Genomic DNA, 22,434 nt, shown 5'->3' on the forward strand with positions numbered 1-22,434 from the left:
ACAGGAAGCCCACCTGAGTCAAACCCGAAAGAACTGCAGACGCTGTAAATCAGGAACAAAAACAGAAGTTTTTGGAAAAGCTCAGCAGGTCTGGCAACATGTGTGAAGAAAAACAAAATCAGAGTTAATGTTTTGGGTCCGGTGACCCTTCCTCAGAACTGGCCCGAAACATTAACTCTGATTTTTTTTTCCTTCACAGATGCTGGCAGACCTGCTGAGCTTTTCCAGCAAGATCTGTTTCATTCTCACCTGAGTCATACAGGAGAAACCACTCCCACCACCCCCCCACACAACTGAAATGCAGCATTGCAGCATCTACTCTGACAGATGGAAAATAGGAAAAGAAAATTCTATCCCCACATAACACAGAAATCTCCTTTGAGATTAACAATAATGTTCCCCAACCACCATCACCATCCTCTCAAGCCCAATCTGTGATCCTTGGAAGAACCCAGTTTGCTGATCACTGTACTGAATGGTACAACTCCACAGCACTGGTTTGTCAAAACTCCATTCTGTTTCATTAAGGGAGGCTGCTGTCAGGCAACAAGGCTGTAAGTCACAACCCTCAAGCTCTGCTCTCTATCATGTGTCCTCATGGGAGACCATAAACTAGCAACAGCTGGCAAGTGGCTGATCCAGAACTGGGATCAATTTCAGCTTAATTCACCAAGGTTAAATTCAAACCCTTGGGATGGACACCAGATTCCAAAGACACGCAATAATGTGTTATACAACATTCAACAAATCAAGGATTGTTAAATTTCCAGTCCCTTGAGTGAAAAACAAATCTATTGACTTTCTCTGCAGTGGCATTTTTCAGAACAAACACTTTGTTAACATGACCCAATGCAAGAAAATTTGAGGATTTTTTTTAATTTAGGAAAAATGGCAGATGATGAGAACTACAAATTGTTGTCAAAGTATATAGAACTACTGTGTATCAGCACTATTCCCTCGATTCAGGATTTTCTTTTGATTATTGGCCTTAGTCAAGGAGAGAACATCTTCCGCCATTGTTAACTCTGTTCAGAGTTTCATCATAAGACCATGGATGCAGGAGCAAAATTAGGCCATTTAGCCCCTCAAGTCTGCTCTGCCCTTCAATCATAGATGATACGTTTCTCAATACCATTCTCTTGCTTTCTCCCTATAACCCTTGTGTAACAACACATCAAGGTTCCTTGAACAATATTTCCAAACCAGTAAACTCTACTGGACGGGCAAGGGCAGCAGATACATGTGAACACTGCAAGTTCCTTTTCAAGCCACACACTATCCTTGGAATATTATTGCTATTACACCACTGCCATTGAGTCAAAATTTTGAAACACTGTTGCTCACAGTACTGTCAGCGTACCTACACTCCAAGGACTGCAGCAGTTCAACAAGACAGTTCACCATCGCCTTCTCGGAAGGCACTTAGGGATGGGCAAATAATACTCGCTCGCTCTCAATACCATCATCCCTGAACAGATTGTTTAAAAAATTGAATTGGATAGCTTAATGACAGTTTTCATCAAATTTTCTTACTGGAATGAGAGTGGCTATGGTGACTGATGAAGAGATTAAACTCTGTCGCTGGGCCGCCAGCTAAAGAAAATCTAATTAAATGGAGATAATGAAAGATGAAATTACTAGCAAAATGAAGTTTTCTTTGATGTGAACGTTGCACATAACCACACATAAATTAGCATCAATGAATCACAATCGCTGTCACACTGAAGAAGCTAGCAATAACAACTTAACGTGTTGCTCAGCCCACATCCGTTAACTGGTTTAGAATTTAGACTCAGTGTTTTTGTAGCATGGAAAGAGGCCCCTCAGCCTATTATATCCATGCTAGTCATCAGCATACATTTACTCCCATCCCAGTTTCCAGCATTTGGCTTGTGGCTTTGTGTCCTGTCGCATTTCAAGTTCTCAACTGAAAATTTCTTGAAATATTTTGAGGGTTCTCAGCTCTACCACCTTTTAGGCAGTGAGTTCAGTTTATCCAGCACCTTCTGGGTGAAAAAAAAGAAATTTTCCTCAAAACTTCTCACATATGTGGTTGCAGTGCCTCTGACATCACAGCTAGAAACCGCAGTTAGCAGTCTGCATCAAGGAACAATGCCGTGAATCCCTGTCAAGGACTATCACAAACCCATCTCCTTGCTGTTTCACCTACTACCTTGCTCGATACCTTCCACTCGCTGCCCCTCTGTTGACCATCTGGTTCGCCCTGCTCTCAAACATGGAACACTTGCTGCCTCGCCTACAACCTGTATCTCTGTCCCTGACACAAGCAGCAGATGAGAGGGTGGGACAATGATGATAGGGCATCAAGTGAACCAGTGAGTGAAATCGAGAGCAAAGCAGAAAGAGGAGCAGCGAGTGAAGTACATCAATGGGCAATGATAGGGATTGACAAGGGGGAATGAGTGAATCAAAGAACAGGGCAACGACAGGGAATGATAAGGCAACAGTGAGTGAAGCAAAGAACAGGGCAGTGAGGGGGAAACAGCAAGGGGGAACGAGTGAAGCAAATAACAGGTCAACAACTGCAAGGCAGCAACATGCTGTCAGAACTGTGGTATCAGCAGCACCAACTCCTGGTCCCAGCAGCGTGGCAGGAAATAATAGTGAATTATGAAATACAATATATAACTGAATTAGACCTTTGTTTGAGATAATGATTGTGGAAAAACACCATTTCATCTTTTATTATTTATCTTTAGATGTGAAATTACTGACGAGAAGTTATCGGCGTTGTGATGCATCAAATGTGCTTCACGGTTTTTCCAAGTTGCAAATCAATTTCCAGCAAAGCAATTGCCATTGAAATGCAGTGGCTCATTTTGATGATTTAACAAAGTGGAACTGGAGGCAGGTACAAATATACAGAAGACTAAGATATATGATACCCCAGCTTTAATATATTGTCCGCATCAATAGCGACTGGAGCCGATGCAGTCTAAAATAGAACACAAGTTGCAATTTAGTCTCTACTGCGCTCACATGAAAAGATTTTGTAATAAGAATCTGCTGTTGCTACAATTTCTAATACTCAGATCCATTTCCAACTACTAAGCTAAATTTGTACGGATTAATGAAAAATAATTGATTTTTGGTCAAGGGGTGAGGAGTGATTTATTGGAATATTTATTTAACCCATCTTACATAGTATGCCCACCCTGAGTGGTTTTCCCAAAGCCTAAGGACGACAGATGTTGTAAACCTGAAATGAAAATAAAAAACACTGGAAATACTTAGCAGGTTGGGCTGCAGTAGTGATGGGACAGGCAGAGTTTAAGACATGAATTATCAGTGGCCCGTGTGGCCAAATCTGAAGAAGGGAGAAGGACAGATCAAAAGCAAGAAAGAAATCCCATCAGGTGAACTCCCTCTCTGATGAAGGGTCTAGGCCCGAAACGTCAGCTTTTGTGCTCCTGAGATGCTGCTTGGCCTGCTGTGTTCATCCAGCCTCACATTTTATTATCTTGGAATCTCCAGCATCTGCAGTTCCCATTATCTCTTATATAGGTGAACTCCACAACACATTTGCACATCTGCAGGAGTCGGAATGATGGTGGGAGTGGTTTCCTGCTCAGCTGCAGCAGGAAAACAAACAACTCCCTTGAGGACTTAATTATGGGTACATTCCTGCCAACATCTGCATTTTGCAGCCAGCACATGGATTCTCCAAGTCAGGAGGATGCCTGCAAAGCCCACCTGTGGCAGACCGGATAGGCTTTGGAATCAGTGACTCCATTCAATGCAGAAGATGCAAACACATTTTTGTAATTGCAAAAAAAAAATTTATTCATTAAAAAATCTTTATCTACCTACAAAAAGTATTAAAGCAGTTCTGTAATCTCTGCATATGAAGAAAAACATTTGAAATTGACATTGCCTGCAGTTGCAAAACACAAGGCATTTCCTATTCATGCAGGGAACTGTTTAAATACATTCTGAAGCAAAGAGAGGGTCCAACAACTTAACAGATCCTCACTGTACTTTGGTGGAAAGACATCAGACATTGGTCTTTCCCCACTGCACCTTTGCAGCAGCTGCCCTAAGCTTCAGTGCGTCCCTTAGCATGTAGTCTTGAGCCTTAGAATGTGCCAGTCTACAACACTCAATTGAGGTCAACTCTTCATACTGGAAGACCAACTAGTCTTCCAGTTTTGGGCAGACCAAAGAGCATTTCTCACCAAGTTAACAGTTGATGTTTGTCTCGGTGTGTATCCTGCAGAGCATCCCGTAGAGCACAGACAGCTGCATCACAGAGCTGCTCAGGACAAACCTCAACAAAAAACCATTGCATCTCTCTCCTTTGCAAAGGCACATTCCAGAAGGAGATGCAACTGTCAACCCCCAGTCCCCGCCCAACCAAGGATCCCATAGGTAGTACCCTTCTCATCACACACACACAGTTAAGGAGCATACGGCTCTCAGAGAGCTTCCTGCCAAGTATAGCACAGGTTTGGTTGGAGTGAATCACTGATCCCAGAGGACATCTGATCCAGCTGGCGATGGCTTTCAATGAGATTTTAAAATTGATATTCAACAGTGAAATTGATGGTCAATTTCTAATTTTCACCCTCTCCCCTTCCACTTACAGATAAGGCTGACCTCATGGATTCACACATGCTACCTGTCAGAAGCATACCACTGTACACCTCCAGCAGGCCTTGGCCAGACAAGTCCTACAGAGCTGAATACAACTTGGCTGTTAAGCGGTCGCTTTCAGGAGTTTTAGTCTGTTCCAAGGACTTGAGGGCCTTGGTCAGCTCATCCAGAGATAATAAAAACTTAAAAAACTGGAGATGCTGTAAATCAGGCAATAAAACAGAAACTGCTAGAAAAGCTCAGCAGCTCTGGCAGCACCTTTGAAGAAAAAAAATCAGAGTTAACATTTTGGGTCCTGTGACCCTTCCTCAGAAGGAACTGTAGATCTATGGTTGCTGAATAGTATTCCTATTGGTTCTCCAGATTTAAGAGCACACCCATTATTGTCAATTCGACTAGGTTGCCTGAGGTGGTGATTCAGGAATGAAAATGTCACCTTTTGTTGTAGAGTTCTGATGGAACGTCACTGACCTAAAATATTAAGACTGTTGAATAATATTTGCGACCTGCTGTAGTGCATCTGATAGGATTCAATGTTACTAGTGTTCTGTGTGTCAGTAATGGAGGACGTGAATGCTTAAAGCACAAAGCAGCACTATTAAGCTTCTTGACTGTTGTTGCGGCTTCAAACATCACGTGAGAAAGTACTCAATCATAGTCTGACCTGTGCTTTTCAGATGGTGAACAGGCTTTGAGGATTAAGGAAGCAAGTTAATCACTGGACAGCTCTTTGTCTCTGACCAGCTCCTGAAGTCACAATATTTATATGGTTCATCAAGTTTAAATTTCTAGTCAAAGGTAACCATAGGAATTTTATAATAGGCAGGATCTTTATACTAGGCAATTCCAATCTGATATAACAGTTGAACACTAAGGCAGACGATTAGATTTCCCTTTCTCGGAGTTATTGCCTGTCAATTGTGGAAGATAACTGCTATTTATCATCTATTAGCCCAGGTCTGAATGTTTGAAAGTATAGACTGAGGAGTTCTGAATGGTAATGAACTGTAAAACTATCAGTTGTCATCCTCACTTGTGACCCTATGATGAAGGGAAGGTCACTGATGAAGCAGTTGATACCCTGGCCTGAGATGAATGATCTCCATGATCACAACATTTGCCCTGATTCCTAATCATTTACATGTTGGGAGGGATTCTAAGGCTGCACTCAGTCAAATGCTACCTTGATGTCAAAGGCAATCATTCTTTTCTCACTTCCAGAGTTCAGCTCTTTCATCTATGTTTAAACAAAGGCTGAGGTCAACAGCCAAGTGGCTATGTCAGTCCCTATTCGAGCATCATGCGTCTAATATATTTTAGCAGGATCCAGTTCAATATCTGAACAAGATTTTGAATGCATTTGAGCTTCATAATACACTGTTGGGATTGTTCTACGTTAAAATTAAATTTCAATAGCTAGCATTTAGCACACATCACTGTTCACTGATACAATAAGTGTACTATACTCCTGCAATAACTTCAGTCTACATTTTTGATCTTATAAATTGGTCAAACACCAAATACTTCAATAATAGCCATCTTCTCTCTTGGTAAGAGCAGCTGGAACTTCTAAGTCCATTTTTTGGGCTCAGACTTGACATCACACAGCATGTGCCCAATTACATAGGTGCAGTTATGAACCAAAATTGGTCAGAAAACCTTCACAGCAAAACGACTGGCTGCAAATGCTACAAGGTGCTGGGCATTCCTTTAGCTATATAATGGGTGTGTGTAGCACTTAAAGGGGGCATCATTTTAATTCTAAGCAATAGTCACTTAGGGTTTCTCTGATTGGCAAAGGGGTAGAGGATCTCCACGAGTCTGTGTTTCTCAGGCACTTCTTGGAGACAACATAAGCAGAAGGTTCTTATGAAAAAGTCAACAAACTGAAACACACTGTTTCTCTCCAGATCTCTTGACTAATTCTAGCATTTTCTGTCATTATTAGTGGGAGGAGAGACCTCATCACCTCAAACGTTGACACAAAGATATTCACATAAGTTGCTCAAAAGTGGTGAGCAGAGGTGACACAGTCAGACAACAGCAAAATTATTGCACATATACCTAACTGCAAAACCAGGAAAAATGTAATGAATTAACTAAAACTGCGAATGTAAGAATATTAACTCAGATATCAAGTTATTCTGGTCAAGACTGGGCTGTCTGCAAACCTAACAGTTATACTTCTATCTCCTTGTCAAATCTCTCATATTTTAGATGCCAGCCCCATAATTCTGAATTTCAAAAGGTGTTGAAAGTGGATGTTATTAACAAACCCATAGAGTCACATCAAATCACACTAAGACTCATTCATTACTTCTAACATGTGCAGTTGGGCTAGATTCAATTGCCCATTGCATTTCACAATGAGCCACTTGAGAGGCAATTTGTAATTGCTGGCTGAACATTGAAACAATATTGTTTCAATCAAAGATGTTAGCTGATGCTCTGACAGCGTTTCACAAACACAACCATGCATTTTATGAGATTTCAATGTAACTTATTTTATTAATTGCGCACTGGTGATTTCATCAGGTCTAGATGACTGCAAATAGACACCATCTGGCATTTTCCTAGACTAGGCACTGCAAAAGGAATGGCACCAAATGCTGCCACTGCTGACAAATTAGAGGATCATGAGTGGGACAAATGGTTGGTGTTGATACAAAAGCAGTTTGTGACCCAATTCACCTTCCAGAACTCAAGCTTTAAAAAACTGCACTGTGGTACTGACTGTGCATTTCAAATTCAGACTGCTTTTGTTCCAAGCACAATATCTCCTGATGGAGCATCATAACTCTTTCCCTCTGAATGTTAGAGACAGGCGCTAAACTCCCGAAATACCCATTTATAAATTAAACGAAAGCTCTATGAATTCTTATATTAACACTATACAAAGTAGTTTCCTATAATCAAAGCCACATGTGTAAATTATATTCTTTAAAATGAATTTTAGTCAAAAGGTTAAAGAAGTAAAATATTTACAAGGCACAGATACTTTCCCTGAATTCAATTATATAGTGGCAAAAATGAAAATATAAAATCTCACCGACTTCAAGGAAATATAGAGAATGTGATTTTAATTTTTTGAAGAAAAAGGTCATTGATAGAGGCAGGAGCAATTTACTTCCAAACATTTCATTTTCAGGTCACTCGCATGAAAGGTGTCATAAATATAGTTTAAAAAAATGAACAATTTCAACATGTATTTCTATATATGTCACTATTTTTTTAAAAAATGCATTAAACATCCCAAACAGGGTTGCTACAGTCATGTGACTGGGCATGGCAATCTTCCAGAAACTTCTCAACAGTCAATATCACCCAGACAATCAACATCCAGGTATTTCCTGATAGGTCTGAAATATTAACCACGATATTACAACCTGCTGCAGATGAAATAACTCCACAGACACCAGTAACCTGTCACCAAGTCACCCTGTATTTATATGGGGGAAGTCCTTGACACTGATCCAGCTCCATCAGAGCCAGCGACAGAATGCCTGACACTCCTTTTGTTTCTGTCAACCAGGGCTCCCTGACTGAACCAGATTAACATCTCCAATCAGGGAGCTCATATTCTATGAGCTCATATTCTAGCTGACCTCATCACAGTCACAGCATCAATGTTCACCTCCAAGAAAATTCCTGCATGGCAGAATTCCAAGTTACACATCCTACATTGTACTAACTTCTGGATTAGACACTGGTTGGTTATCTGCAGTATAAACCTGAGTCTTGAGATAATTGCTCCTTCAGCCCACCGCAAATGAGCTTGGTCTCATCACTCACACAGTACTGAATCTAACTGCATATTTAACTATGCAATATTTAAATTAGTATTCGAGGGGTCAGTGGTCTTGCATACTACATCCATTAACAATATCAAATCCCTAACTCCAGGCTAAGAGGAAAGGTGTCTGGCCTGTTGGAAGCAGCTAATATCCTGTACTTGTGGTGTCTGCAAGTCAAATTTTATTTTCTCACTCTTCCTAGAATCATTTGCCTACAGCTTAACAGGCAAATTAATCTAAAATCTCACCGAAAAGAAAGCACATCCAAACACGCAGCGCACCCCTAGCATTTGCACTGAAGTGCAATCATAAACTATGCACTTAATATTCCAGAATGTGTCATGAATGCTGACCATTTGGGTTTAGGAGGTGCCAGTGTTTTTGATAGAGCCAAAATAAATATCAATCTATAATATCGGTAAAAGCTATTTAAATAATGTTATGATTTTATGCAGTGAGATCACTCTCCAGTTATGTTTAAGATTAATTAAAATCTAACTTTGAATCAAAGTCAGAATATCAGGTGAGTGCAAAGTTGCTGGAGGATCTTGTGGGACAAAGTTAATGGAACCTCAACGCCAAATTCAGCTTCTGATCTCATTTGAAATGTTGTTTTATTTTCCAAGGTCAGAGAAATAAATATTTTATTTATAAATGAGGTATAAAATGTACAAAGCATATCCTTCTGTTGCCATTTCTCCAGTATAAGACAGAGCAGCAATTTTGTCACTCATTCCTTGGTTCTTTTGCAAGAATCTGCTTCCTTGGTTTCACATTTTCAAGTACACCAGCATCTCTCACGGCCTCAAATGCCTTCACAGAATCATATTTTTTTAAAACGTCAGGATATGCTTTCTTCCTGGATTCATCCACTGTATACTTGAAAGTGTGGGCTACTGTAAAATCGAAAGCAAAAGCCACTGCCAAATGAAACCATAAATGTTTGACCAACAGGCCTTGCAGCACAGCTGAAGACACAGTTTATTTTCTCTCTTGTTCCAGTGTGGGGTCTCCTACCAAAGTCAGTGAACTGGGGTGTCTCAGGTGCAGTCTGATGTAGTTCCTTGGTGGGGGACGATAAAACTTTAGCTGGACTTCATGTGTTGGAGTAACAACAGAGAGGAATTCTTCAGAATCAAGTTGGTAGAAGTACTATGGTTGGAGCACACCTATACAAATTATATTCAGGTCTAATCACCATAGCACAATCATACTTACCTTATTTGGCGAGAATGTAGAAAACAAATCCAAAGATTAAACTCACATAAAGGGTGAACTCAGAAAAAAAGGCCAGCAAAATGTAGAACATTACAGCACAGTACAGGCCCTTCAGCCCTCGATGTTGCACCGATCTGTGAAACCAATCTGAAGCCCATCTAACCTACATTATTCCATTATCATCCATATGTTTATCCAATGACCATTTAAATGTCCTTAAAGTTGGCAAGTCTACTACTGTTGCAGGCAGGGCATTCCACGCCCTTACTACTCTCTAAATAAAGACCTCTGACATCTGTCCTACATCTATCACCCCTCAATTTAAAACTATATCCCCTCACGCTAGCCATCTCCATCCGAGGAAAAAGGCTCTCACTGTCCATGCATAGGGACCTATGCACATGGACATCGAGATCTCTCTGCTCATCCACACTGCCAAGAATCTTACCATTAGCCCAGTACTCTTTCCTGTTACTCCTTCCAAAGTGAATCACCTCACACTTTTCTGCATTAAACTCAATTTGTCACCTCTCAACCCAGCTCTGCAGCTCATCTATGTCCCTCAGTAACCTGCAACATCCTTTCGCACTATCCACAACTCCACCAACTTTAGTGTCATCCCGCAAATTTACTAACCCATCTTTCTACACCCTCATCCAGGTCATTTATAAAACTGACAAACAGCAGTGGCCCCAAAACAGATCCTTGAGGTACACCACTAGTAACTGAACTCCAGGATGAACATTTCCCATCAACCACCACTATCTGTCTTCTTTCAACTAGCCAATTTCTGATCCAAAATGCGAAATCACCCTCAATCCCAGGCGTCTGTATTTTCTGCAATAGCCTACCATGGGGAATCTTATCAGACGTTTTAATGAAATCCATATACACCACATCAATCACTTTACCCTCATCCATCTGTTTGGCCACCTTCTCAAAGAACTCAATAAGGTTTGTCAGGCACGACCTACCCTTCATAAAACCGTGTTGACTATCCCTAATCAAATTATTCCTTTCTAGATGATTATAAATCCTATCTCTTATAATCATTTCCAACACTTTACCCACAACCGAAGTAAGGCTCACTGGTCTATAAATACCAGGGTTGTCTCTATTCCCCTTCTTGAACAAAGGGACAATATTTTCTATCTTCCAGTCTTCTGGCGCTCTTCCTGTAGACAATGATGACATAAAAGTCAAAGCCAAAGGCTCTGCAATCTCATCCCTAGCTTCCAAGAGAATCCAAGGATAAATCCCATCCGGCCCAGGGGACTTGCCTATTTTCACACTTTCCAGAATTGCTAACGCCTCCTCCTTATGAACCTCAACTCCATCTAGTCTGATAGCCTGTATCTCAGTATTCTCTCAACAAATTTGTCTTTATCATGCGTGAATGCTGACGAAAAATATTCATTTAGCGCCTCTCCTATCCCTTCGTACTCCAAGCGCAACTTCTCACTACAGTCCTTGACTGGCCCTTATCTTACTCTAGTCATTCTTTTATTCCTGACATACCTATAGAAAGCGTGAGGGTTTTCCTTGATCTTACCTGCCAAAGACTTCTCATGTCCCCTCCTGGCTCTTCTTAGCTCTCTCTTTAGGTCCTTCCTGGCTAGCTTGTAACTCTCAAGTGCCCTAACTGAGCCTTCATGCCTCATCTTTCCATAAGCTGCCTTCTTCCTCTTGACAAAAGATTCAACTTCTTTAGTAAACCACGGTTCCCTTGCTCGAACACTTCCTCCCTGCCTGACAGGTACATTCTTATCAAGGATACACGGTAGCTGTTCTTGAACAAGTCCCACATTTAAACTGTACCCAGCGCCTGCAGTTTCCTTCCCCATCCTGTGCATCCTAGATCTTGCCTAATTGCCTTTTCCACAGCTATAACTCTTGGCCTGCGGTATATACCTATCCCTTTCCATCACTAAAGCAAACATAACTGAATTGTGGTCACTCTCACCGAAATGTTCACCTATCTCCAAATCTAACACCTAGCCTGGTTCATTACCCAGTACCAGATCCAACGTTGCCTCACCTCTTGTGGGCCTCCCTACATACTGTGTCAGGAAACCCCGCTGCACACATTGGACAAAAACTGACCCATCGAAAGTACACGAACTACAGCGTCTCCAGTCAATATTTGGAAAGTTAAAGTCCCCCAAAACAACTACCCTGTTACTTTCGCTCCTTTCCGGAATTACCTTTGCAATCCTTTCCTCTACATCTCTGGAACTTTTCGGAGGCCTGGAGAAAATTCCCAACAGGGTGACCTCTCCTTTCCTGTTTCTAACCTCAGTCCATACTACCTCAGTAGACGAGTCTCCAAAGAAAAAGGGCAGAGTTGACAACTCAGTTATGTAATGGTAAGGTGGCCCACCACATTAAAGTAGAGTAATAGGGCCTGGTGGTATAAAAGTCGACCATCAATATGTGAATTGTGCATAAATTTTGAGATGGTATATTTTATTTGCCTTTCACTTACAATACTGACATCAAGCTCCACACCTGAACATTAGCCCATTCTCTAAGGTGAAAATGCAATACTCTTAGATTAGATTACCTACAGTGTGGAAACAGGCCCTTTGGCCCAACAAGTCCAAACCGCCCCGTGAAGCATCCACCCAGGCCAATCCCCCTATACCCCACACAACCCTGAACACTACGGGCAATTTAGCATGGCTGATCCACCTAGCCTGCAGATCTCTGGACTGTGGGAGGAAACCGGAGCACCCGGAGGAAACCCACGCAGACACGGGGAGAATGTACAAACTCCACACAGACAGTTACCCGAGGCTGGAATCGAACCCAGGTCCCTGGTGCGGTGAGGCTGCAGTGCTAACCACTGAGCCACTGTGCCGCCCCTGAAGTACTGAAGTATCAAAAAGGTGGCATCTTTGGTAATGCAATTTGAATTTATTGGCCATTTATCTATCAAGATTGATGTCGAAGGGCCCATGGTATTTTGCAACAAAAACAAAGATTAATATTTATATTTTAACCAGCACAATAACAAATTAATTGGTCATTTATCTTTGCTGCTTATGGGACCTAGTTGTGCAAAAATTTGCTGCCATGTTTGCAAGCACAACAACAGTAGTTATACCTGGATAGAGTGGCTGTGAAGCTGTGGAATGACCCAAGATGCTTTGTAAATGCAGTCTAGCTCTTATTCAAATATCAATGTTAAGAAGCTACCAGGGAAGACAGCTGAATCAGAAACGAGGGTCAATGTCACCACTCCTTATAATTGGAATCTGAGATATTAGAAGTGTGCAGGTATGGGGCAGAGAGCTGTCTTACACTCTGTCCATATTCTTAAACGCTGTATTGCTTATTTGTAACAATTCTAAATAACAAAAATGAAGTTTTAGAAACAAGTACAAATCTGTTCCTCAGCCTAGTGAGTACAGTAATCTTAGGATTTCTTTCAACCATTCTTGTTCCAGTAAGTTAAATTTAATTTTTTTTATATGAAGTATTCAAATTGCAGATCTTAGTATGTAAAATGTGTCCTCACAGTAACATCATGCATAGTAACTGAATACAGCCAGTGGTCTTTGGGTAGAAGTCTCAATTTATGATATCATCGGAGAGTTAAGTCAGTTTTAGTTAGTGCTGTATTTATCGTATGAATTTTCAGTGCTAGCCAATTTTAGTCAGTGACTTAATGCCTGATTGTGCAAACAGTCTAAGTTTAGGGTTCTTACAGTTCTTAGAGGTTATCCATTTCAGTTTAGATGAGTGAAAAGGCAAAAGCCAGTAATTTACTTAATTCACTAGAGCACTTTATCGCATCGATCAGCAGTTGTAAATCCATAAAATCTGGCAACGAACTAAAACTGAATTCTTGAACTAGTACTTGTGTCGATTAATTCAACAGATTACTGTTTTTTTTGCCTTAAATTACACCCTTCATTTTGGCAAAAAAAAGGAAGCCTTGTATTTATACAGTACTTTTCAAAGACATTGCAAAGCATCTGTCACTGGACCATTTTTGAATTGGGAATGCAACTGCCACTTTGGGTACAGCTGGATCCCGGAAACAGCAATGAGATAATATGTTTGAGAGAGGTTCCCTGCTCACCTTCAAGCAAAATCTTGATGCTGGGTTCAAATCCCAATCTGATACCTCAGAAGAAAATGACATCTAAATGAGTGGTCCATTTCAGAATACTGCTCAAAAAGTACTCACATTTACCTTCAGCTCAAGATATTTATTTTGGCCAACTATAGCACTGCATCAGGAATGCACTGGCAGGGCATATGCTCATTTAAATTTTAAAATGCTCAAATCTCACTCTTTTCTCCTCTTGGTCTCTGCCAATCACTCTTAACAGAGATGGGAGGGTTTCTGCATTGACATCAATGAGACTATGTTGTCTTGTGATCACCTCTTTAAGCTAATGCTGAAATTAATACTTCAGCTGCAGATAAACTGAGATGATAGTCAAATCGCCCATCCCATCCTGCACCATTAATAGTCTGATATACCAACTTCCTGTACCAGGGTGCCTTTATGTTTATCTTACAAGATATAAACACACCGTCATTTTAAATTTACATTTTCAGTAATGGGATCCCATTGATATGCTGTACTATATTTTCCATTATATAATATATAAATGCACACAGTGATGAAGTTAATCTAACCCTGTGTAAACTGAGTGTGTTTGTTTTGTAAACATTTTTTGCAATCACTCTTCTCACAAACAGACGCAGATAAACTCTTATCACATACCATGACTGCATGAAAGTTTGGTTTTAAGTCAACAACAGGCCTATGTCCTTCCTGCGATTGCAATATTACTGACACTTCCTGATTCTTTACTGTGCTGCTTTGAACCTTAATGACAGGAAGTAATGTCTGTGCACTGAGTTCATTAATACTAGAATATGCCAAAACATGCATTCTAAAAGTGTGACACCTGAGAAATTGATTGCATTGAACAGATCAATTGCTTTGCTTCAAGATAGCTGGTAGAAATTGAGTTTTCTTTTAAAGTAAAATAACTCAGTTCAACAATAATGTTTACAAATGATTAAACCTCATCATTTTGTTTAACATAAACTTCCTTGGCCTCCTGCCACCTAAAATGGTATAACTTTCAAATAATTTAACATTTTTTGTGTTTCATAAATATTTTCAGTTTTATGCTATTGTCCAAGTCAATTTGTTTGAAGAAGCCATTTCTCATTGACTGTCTTTTCAACATGCATACCAAAGAATGAATTAGGATTCTTGTCACTAATCACATTTTCTTTGTATGTTGTTCAAATATTATCAAACAGTATATGCCACTGACTTTTGTGATCTGTGTGAGATACAAAAAAAAGTATATTTAATCCCACATACACAAAACCCAAGAGGGAAAACTACGTGCATTAGAAACCTTTACTTCATATAAAAACTCTGCCTTCAGCTCAGCAAAAAATTTATTTCAAAATCAGGAATTTTGTTACGCATACCTTTAAAGAGAGAGGAATTATTGATTAATCAATTTGAAATTGACTTCAAGGTGGATAGATTAAATACAGATACCCTTTTCATAAGAAAGTGCAGAACTTTTTTTTCTCCCTGATACACAATTGGAACAATGTCAGAACAAATTCTGAGATCATAGTCCAAAGAACTAGACAGAGCTATGCTCAACGCTTGTGATCGAAGTTTCAAAAACCAATTTACTTCAATGTCACTAAGCAAAGTAACACCAGTTATTTATAAAGATATAATGCTTTTTGATCCCTACAATCATGATCTTTATTTCGCTGGATGTTAAAAGTGAAGTCCTATTCTTTGTGATAGTTGGGCCCCAGGTCAAACCAGAAATAAAATATTAACAAAGCAGGCTGTGACATTCAATCTGAAGCTGGTTTATCATTATTTGACTGAAACTACATTATCCATTTATCTTTGTTAACAGATGACTCATAAATTATCCATTTAGTATATGAGATAAAATTAAAACTCATTTTGTGAAATGGCTGAACGGGCTTACAAATGGAAGGGAGCCAAGGTCAGTAGCCATAGAATAAATTAAATCCTATGCAGTCAATTGACTGTCATCACATCCTTTTGGCACTCCACCCTCCCGTCTTTAGGCTGTTCTCTATTAGGGTTTCTCTCTTCTGCATATTGTGAAACTGTAATTATAATTCTATTGGCACTTTTCTGATCAAACTGCTTCAGCCAAAGCAAAAGCTCTTTGTTCTAATTCTCCATTGGGCTATTTGAAGGTTTCACAGTTTTTTAAAATCATTACCATAACCAAAATTTATTAAAACGAGCAGCATAATGGTCATTATAAAACATCAAGAACATATTTTACAGTACATTTATTCTTAAATTTTTTTTGGCTAGTGATCAACATTGTAAAACTGTCACTGTCACCATCTTGAAGGAAGAGTGTGGTCAAATACTGGAAAAGATATTACAAAATAATTATACTATGCCATTATCTTTACACTACCTTCAGCTTATTAGCAAAAAGCTCATTTGAGTTAGCTATGATCCTAAATCCATGAAAGCAAAGCAGTAATGTATTATTTGTCCCCTGTATGATATTGTTTCCATACCTATATAATAATTCCAATTATTCACCATGTTAACTCCTGCATGGACCGAACTCAATCTGATAAACAAAGACTGAGCAGTAGAGCTGTGATAGCATGTGCAGAAGTATATTCTTTGGAAAGAATGTGATGTCAAACGTGCCATAATAACATGGGTGGTGTCATTTAATGCAGTTCCCCAATGACTAAAAAAGGTTATTCGTAGTTCTTTTCCACGAATCTTTATTTCTTGGAATAATCCATTGTCTCCAAATATTACAGCCAACCAAATTGAAGAGCATGTTATCAATGTCAAGCAAGAAGTCAACGCCAGTCAACATGAAATTGTTTGCTTCGGAGTCAAAATGACAAAATAGTATAACAGAGTCAACAGATTTAAAAATGCAAATTAATGAAGTTTCCATCACCTATTCTAGCGAGCAACTGAGCACAACATCACTGAGCACAGACACAATGGATTAAGCGTTTTACTGGCCTGTTATATTATCCTGACACCGACTCAACGCTGTAATAAATAAGAAGCTGTCTTACCTTAAAGCGACTTTGACACTACAGCCGTCTTGATTAGTCGCCATTATTTTTGTGCAGCGTGCGCTCTCCAAGTTTCATTCAATGAAAGGGAAAATCGCTGACCTACTGAGACGGCAGCGCAGTGTGTCTGAGGTATAAATAAATACAAATATTTTTTTCACAGAACTTGAAGCATGTCATCCTGCAGTTAACGGGATCGGGACGGTAGCGACATGGTTGCAATTGCAACATCCTGTGTTACATTGTACTCTCTACAAATCCGCAATGCAACATCTGAAATCAGCCTCCAGCAGCTCAGAGTGCTGATTGCCAGGCAACCGAACCTGCTCCGAGGGGGCGGTGTCCACTCTAGAGTGACATCTACACCAACCAATCACATCCAGACGCCCTGGAAATGGACGGGCTCAAGATGACTATTGTCCATTCAGAGTGGAGAGAGCTTCTTGAAACATCAAGATAGTTTGACTCCGTTACAAAAAGGAACTGTTTAGGGGAAGGTCGTCGGCTCAGAACCCCTGTTCCCTTTAAAAGGCATCTGATCAATTCTCTTTTGTGCGTTAATTTTCTCTCTCAAAAACGCAGAGATCTCTTTTAATTTCACAATTTATTTTCTAGGAAAAGGCTCCATTTCCAATGCCAAAAAGCTTGATCCAGGCAAGGTAATTGTCAAAGGGATCAGTGCCAAAAATCCTTTATTCATTCTTTTGTAGCTGCGGATTAAGAATGTCTTCGAGGCACGTATACATTTGAATTACAGTGGATGCTAGAAAGCCTAGCTGCAATTACTCTCGTCAAAAGAGACTGATGAGGCTAAAAAAAAAAGCATCCTTCATAATTCATTTTGTTAAAGCTTCTAATCAAGTGATGGGAGAAGAAACGGATGCCCAGGTGCACAACACAGAATGTTTGATAGAAGATTAGCCTTTTATTGGCGTTAATTGGGACACAAATGTAATGAATGGATGCTTTAGTTCTAGAAGCTTGGTCAGAACTCACCAAGACTTCTTTAAGCTTAATTGCAGTTGTGCAATGCTGGTTGGTCACACTTTTCTCTCTCCTCTTGTCGGTTATCCATTCTTCTTCCAATCTCCTCTTAATGGCATCTCTATCCATTGCTCTGCAAGGACACTTGTGTTGCTTGAAGATTGAACCTGAGCATGGGTGACATTTCCATTCAAATCATAAATGGACTTGGCGTGTGGCTTCACAACTAGATGCCCTTCACATCACTAACCTATTCATTTAATTACCAAAGGAACTGAGGGCATTGTTGCTAAATCCATAGATGACATAAAGATAGGGTGGACAGACAAGTATTGTATTGCAAGCAGGGAGTCCAAAACCGATTTGGACAGGCTAGGAGAGGGGAAAGAAGTGGCAGATGGAATGCAATGTCTGAAAAAGAAAGGTTATATACTATGGTAAGAACAATAGAAGAGTATAATATTTTCTGTGTGGGGAAAGTCTTCAGAAATCTGAAAGACAAAGGGACTTAGGAGCTCTAGTTCAGGATTCTCTTAAGGTTAACATGCATGTTAACCTGTAGGGAAGGCAAATACGACGTTAGCATTCATTTTGAGACGGGGCTATAATACAAGAGAAGAGATGTTTATTGAAGCTGTATAGGCTCTGGTCAGACCATTTTGGAGTATTATGAGCATTTTTGGGCCCTGGATCTAAGGAGGTGCTCGCATTTGAGATAATCCAAAGGAGGTTTACAAAAATGATCCTGGAGATGAAGGGTTTGTCATATGATGGGCGGTTGGGGACTCTGGGTCTGCACTCAATTAGAAGGCTGTGGGGGGTGGTGTGCATCTATTTGAAACTGACAGAATATTGAGAGGTCTGGATAGAGTGGATGTGAAGAAGATGTTTCCACCTGTAGGAGAGACTTGGACCCAAGGACCCACACTCAGAATGAAGTGATAACATTTTAAACCTGAGATGAGGAGAATTTCTTCAGCCGGAGTGTGATGAATCTACAGAACTCATTAATGCAGAACTTTGTGGAGGCCCAAGTCATTTGTGCATTTAAGGCAAAGATAGATAGGTTTTTGAATAGTAAGGGGTCAAGGGTCATGGGAAAAAGCAAAAGTATGGGTTTGAGAAACATATCAGGTATGATCAAATGCTGGAGCAGACTTGATAGGCCAAAATATCTAATTCTGTTCCTATATCTTATGGTCATTTACAAAGCTTCAGTCTGGCAATGACGGACACTGGCTTGCCTTCAGCAGTGGCTGGGGTTGAGGCCATTTTGAATTCTGCCTTCAGTTTTGGGCGCAAGCACCAGAAAACACATCTGAAGAAAAATAGAATGCAGAACCTTTTTGCTAAAAGCTCATGAATTAGAAATATTGGGCAGAATTTAATTGGAAATGGGGAGTGGCTAACACCTGATTTGTCAATCGTTCCCATGCAATGAAATTTCTACTTTTGGGGTCCTAAATGCCATGCTGGCCAGTCAAGTGACGTATGGGTAGTTCCATGTATTAGGTTCGCCCACAGAATTATAAATGCGAGGTGATGCATTTTGAAAGGTCGAATTTGAAAGCTGAGTACAGGATTAAGGATAGGATTCTTGGCAGCGTGGAGGAACAGAGGGATCTTGGTGTGCAGATACATAGATCCCTTAAAATGGCCACCCAAGTGGACAGGGTTGTTAAGAAAGCATATGGTGTTTTGGCTTTCATTAACAGAGGGATTGAGTTTAAGAGTCGTGAGATCTTGTTGCAGCTCTATAAAACTTTGGTTAGACCACACTTGGAATGCTGCATCCAGTTCTGGGCGCCCTATTATAGGAAAGATGTGGATGCTTTGGAGAGGGTTCAGAGGAGGTTTACCAGGATGCTGCCTGGACTGGAGGGCTTATCTTATGAAGAGAGGTTGACTGAGCTCGGTCTCTTTTCATTGGAGAAAAGGAGGAGGAGAGGGGACCTAATTGAGGTATACAAGATAATGAGAGGCATAGATAGAGTTGATAGCCAGAGACTATTTCCCAGGGCAGAAATGGCTAGCACGAGGGGTCATAGTTTTAAGCTGGTTGGTGGAAAGTATAGAGGGGATGTCAGAGGCAGGTTCTTTACGCAGAGAGTTGTGAGAGCATGGAATGCGTTGCCAGCAGCAGTTGTGGAAGCAAGGTCATTGGGGTCATTTAAGAGACTGCTGGACATGTATATGGTCACAGAAATTTGAGGGTGCATACATGAGGATCAATGGTCGGCACAACATTGTGGGCTGAAGGGCCTGTTCTGTGCTGTACTGTTCTATGTTCTATGTTCTATGTTCTAATTGACATAACATTCTCACCTGTTCTCCATCCATTAGGGGGCTTTCCCCTGTTGCAGGAACAAAATCCCAGACATTATCATAAGACCTTAAGATGTAATAGTGGAAGTAGGCCATTCAACCCATAGAATAAGCTGTGCCATTCAATGAGATCATAGCCTACTTGATCAACCTCCACTCCAATAAAATTCTGTTTACCTCAGCCTTGAATATACATAAACCTGTTACTGGATACTTTCTGGGGAAGTTCAGCAGGTCTGGCAGTATCTGTGAAGAAAAAAAGCCAGAGTTAATGTTTCAGATCTGGTGACCCTTTCTCAGAATTGAACCCGAAATGTTGACTCTGATTCTTTTCCACTGATCCTACCAGACCTGCTGAGCTTTTCCAATAACTTCTGTTTTTACTCTGATTTGCAGCGTCCGCAGTTATTTTGAGTTTTACTGGATACTTTCTGGTCGCCCCACAAAAAACAGACAGAGAATGAGATTTTTGTTGCTTTCTCTTTATAGGCTATGTGTTTGTGCTGCAGTTGCCTTGCAGAAACCATAATCGCCTGTTCAGGAGCAATTCAAAACTCCGTTATCAAACAATTGTCCCCTAGTTCAGAACCCATCGGTTCCATTGTGCCTGCTTCTGCTCTCACTGTTCCATTGAAAGCAACATTGTATGCAACTTTCAACATGCTCAGTAAACTAGATTTTTAATCTGCGGCTATTTCTTTGCACAGTCCCTTTGGCCTTAGTGGTATCTGTCTTTATAGTTCAAATGAGAAGTGTGGGATTTGAAGTTCAAAGCCCATGTGATTTAAGTTGAACATACAAAGGATTGACGCATTGTATCTGTTCATCTGTTTGCAACACGGGAGTCGCTGTATTCAAGCAATTTCAAAAGAAAGAGTTCAAAATTAGATATGATTCTTCAATAAGACAACATTTGCAAAATGAGTGTATTAAATGTTATGGTGGCAACCAATTAATACGTATCAGTTAGCCTCGCTGAATGAAATATATTTGCATGTACTGTAAGCTACATATGCATTTTTTTACGCGTATTAACACACAGGGTCCAGTTCTTGGCAGACAGAAAAACATGCACACATTGTGCCCATTTCAACTGGTGATCAAGTGTAAGTTCTGAGTTGCATGATATGAGAGGATTTTAAAATTATCGCTGGATTGTGCTTGAACGTTGGAGCATCGTCAGTTGAGCTGAGATGCTATTGGTCAATATCACAGTGAAGCAGTCTGGGAGCAGTATCTTCATCATCATCAGAAGATCGTGAGATCATTGCTTGCTCGTGATTCCAAGCTGAATTTGGAGGATCGTTGGTTGAGCTGAGCTGCAGTTGGCAATTTTTATGCCGGCTAAGGCCGAACACCAATTCAAGGATCAGCCAACCAGAACGACTGCCTCTGCTAGCGTCCATGCCCCAGGTCAGGGGTCCTCAATTAGGTCAGGGTGACTGTGAAGAAAGTGGAGTAAGGATCACTGATTGAACGGACCTTCTTCGTGAGGAGGGTCTTCCTCGATTGCTGCAGTATCCAAGTAGCAGATATTTTCTGTCTGCAAGATTTCCCCAGAGGAGGGTACTTTGACATGACTTTCAGAAGTCTGAGGCAATGTGAGTGTATCCTGAATGTATTTAAAGAGCAAGGAGGTGAAGGCCCTGTTTGCATACTCTCAGTGGCACCATTGTTTGTTCTCCCTCCACATAGGATCCGCGTTGTTACAATCCATATGTACAACTCCCACATCCAGGCAGCAGATGACCTGACCTTCCTCAGAAGGTATGTACAGCTTGAAGGAAGTAGCACTGACGTAGTTGGGACCCTTTGGAATCTGGATCAGCAAGCGGCGGGTCAAGGTGACAGTGAAGGTGGACACTGGTGGGAATATCCTCCACCCACCCTCCAGCTTCACATTTGGCGGGATCTGAGGCTCCCTGACATACATGGAGCAACTTGGAGCATGCCAAAGCTGCAGGAGGTTTGGACACATGGCAGTGGACTGCAAAAATAACTGGCTGCAGGAACTGCAAGCAGGAGGGGCACCTGACTAAGGACTGAAAGGTGTCCAAAGTTTGCAACCTATGTAGGGAAGAAGGCCACCTACACAAAGTTTGCCCCAAACCGGGGAAGGGCACATACACTCAGAAGACCAGAGGTGACAACATGTGTCATGGACCCTCAAGGGACAGTAAGGTGTCACTCTCCAGTAAGAAAACTGAAACAAGGAGCATCCAGAAGGAGGAACAGGCCAGAGAACAGAAAAAGGTGGCCAGTGTGGAACACAGCCACTGACACATCCTCCAACCGAACAAACACAGTCAATGGAGGAGGATGAAGCAAAGGAGGTGGGGAAGTGGCTACATGTGAGAAGCAAGTGGAAAAGGAAAACAAATCAGGCCCCCACAGC

General features: G+C 40.8%; 1 protein-coding gene across 5 annotated transcripts in view; it reads right to left on the reverse strand.

Moving 5' to 3' along the window:
• kif21b (kinesin family member 21B) overlaps positions 1–17,036 on the reverse strand; it is a 172,058-nt gene extending 155,022 nt beyond the window's left edge. For all 5 annotated transcript variants that reach the window (XR_009447008.1, XR_009447006.1, XR_009447007.1 and 2 more), the window contains exon 1: positions 16,731–17,036. Coding sequence is in view for 1 of the 5 variants with exons in the window: in XM_048553218.2 (XP_048409175.1) it covers positions 16,731–16,774 (44 nt within the window). In the remaining 4 variants the exon portion in view is untranslated. The remainder of the gene's footprint in view (positions 1–16,730) is intronic.
• Between the last annotated feature and the right edge of the window lie 5,398 nt (positions 17,037–22,434).

The sequence above is a fragment of the Stegostoma tigrinum genome, chromosome 21, assembly GCF_030684315.1.
Source record: "Stegostoma tigrinum isolate sSteTig4 chromosome 21, sSteTig4.hap1, whole genome shotgun sequence".
In the NCBI taxonomy this organism is placed as follows: domain Eukaryota; kingdom Metazoa; phylum Chordata; class Chondrichthyes; order Orectolobiformes; family Stegostomatidae; genus Stegostoma; species Stegostoma tigrinum.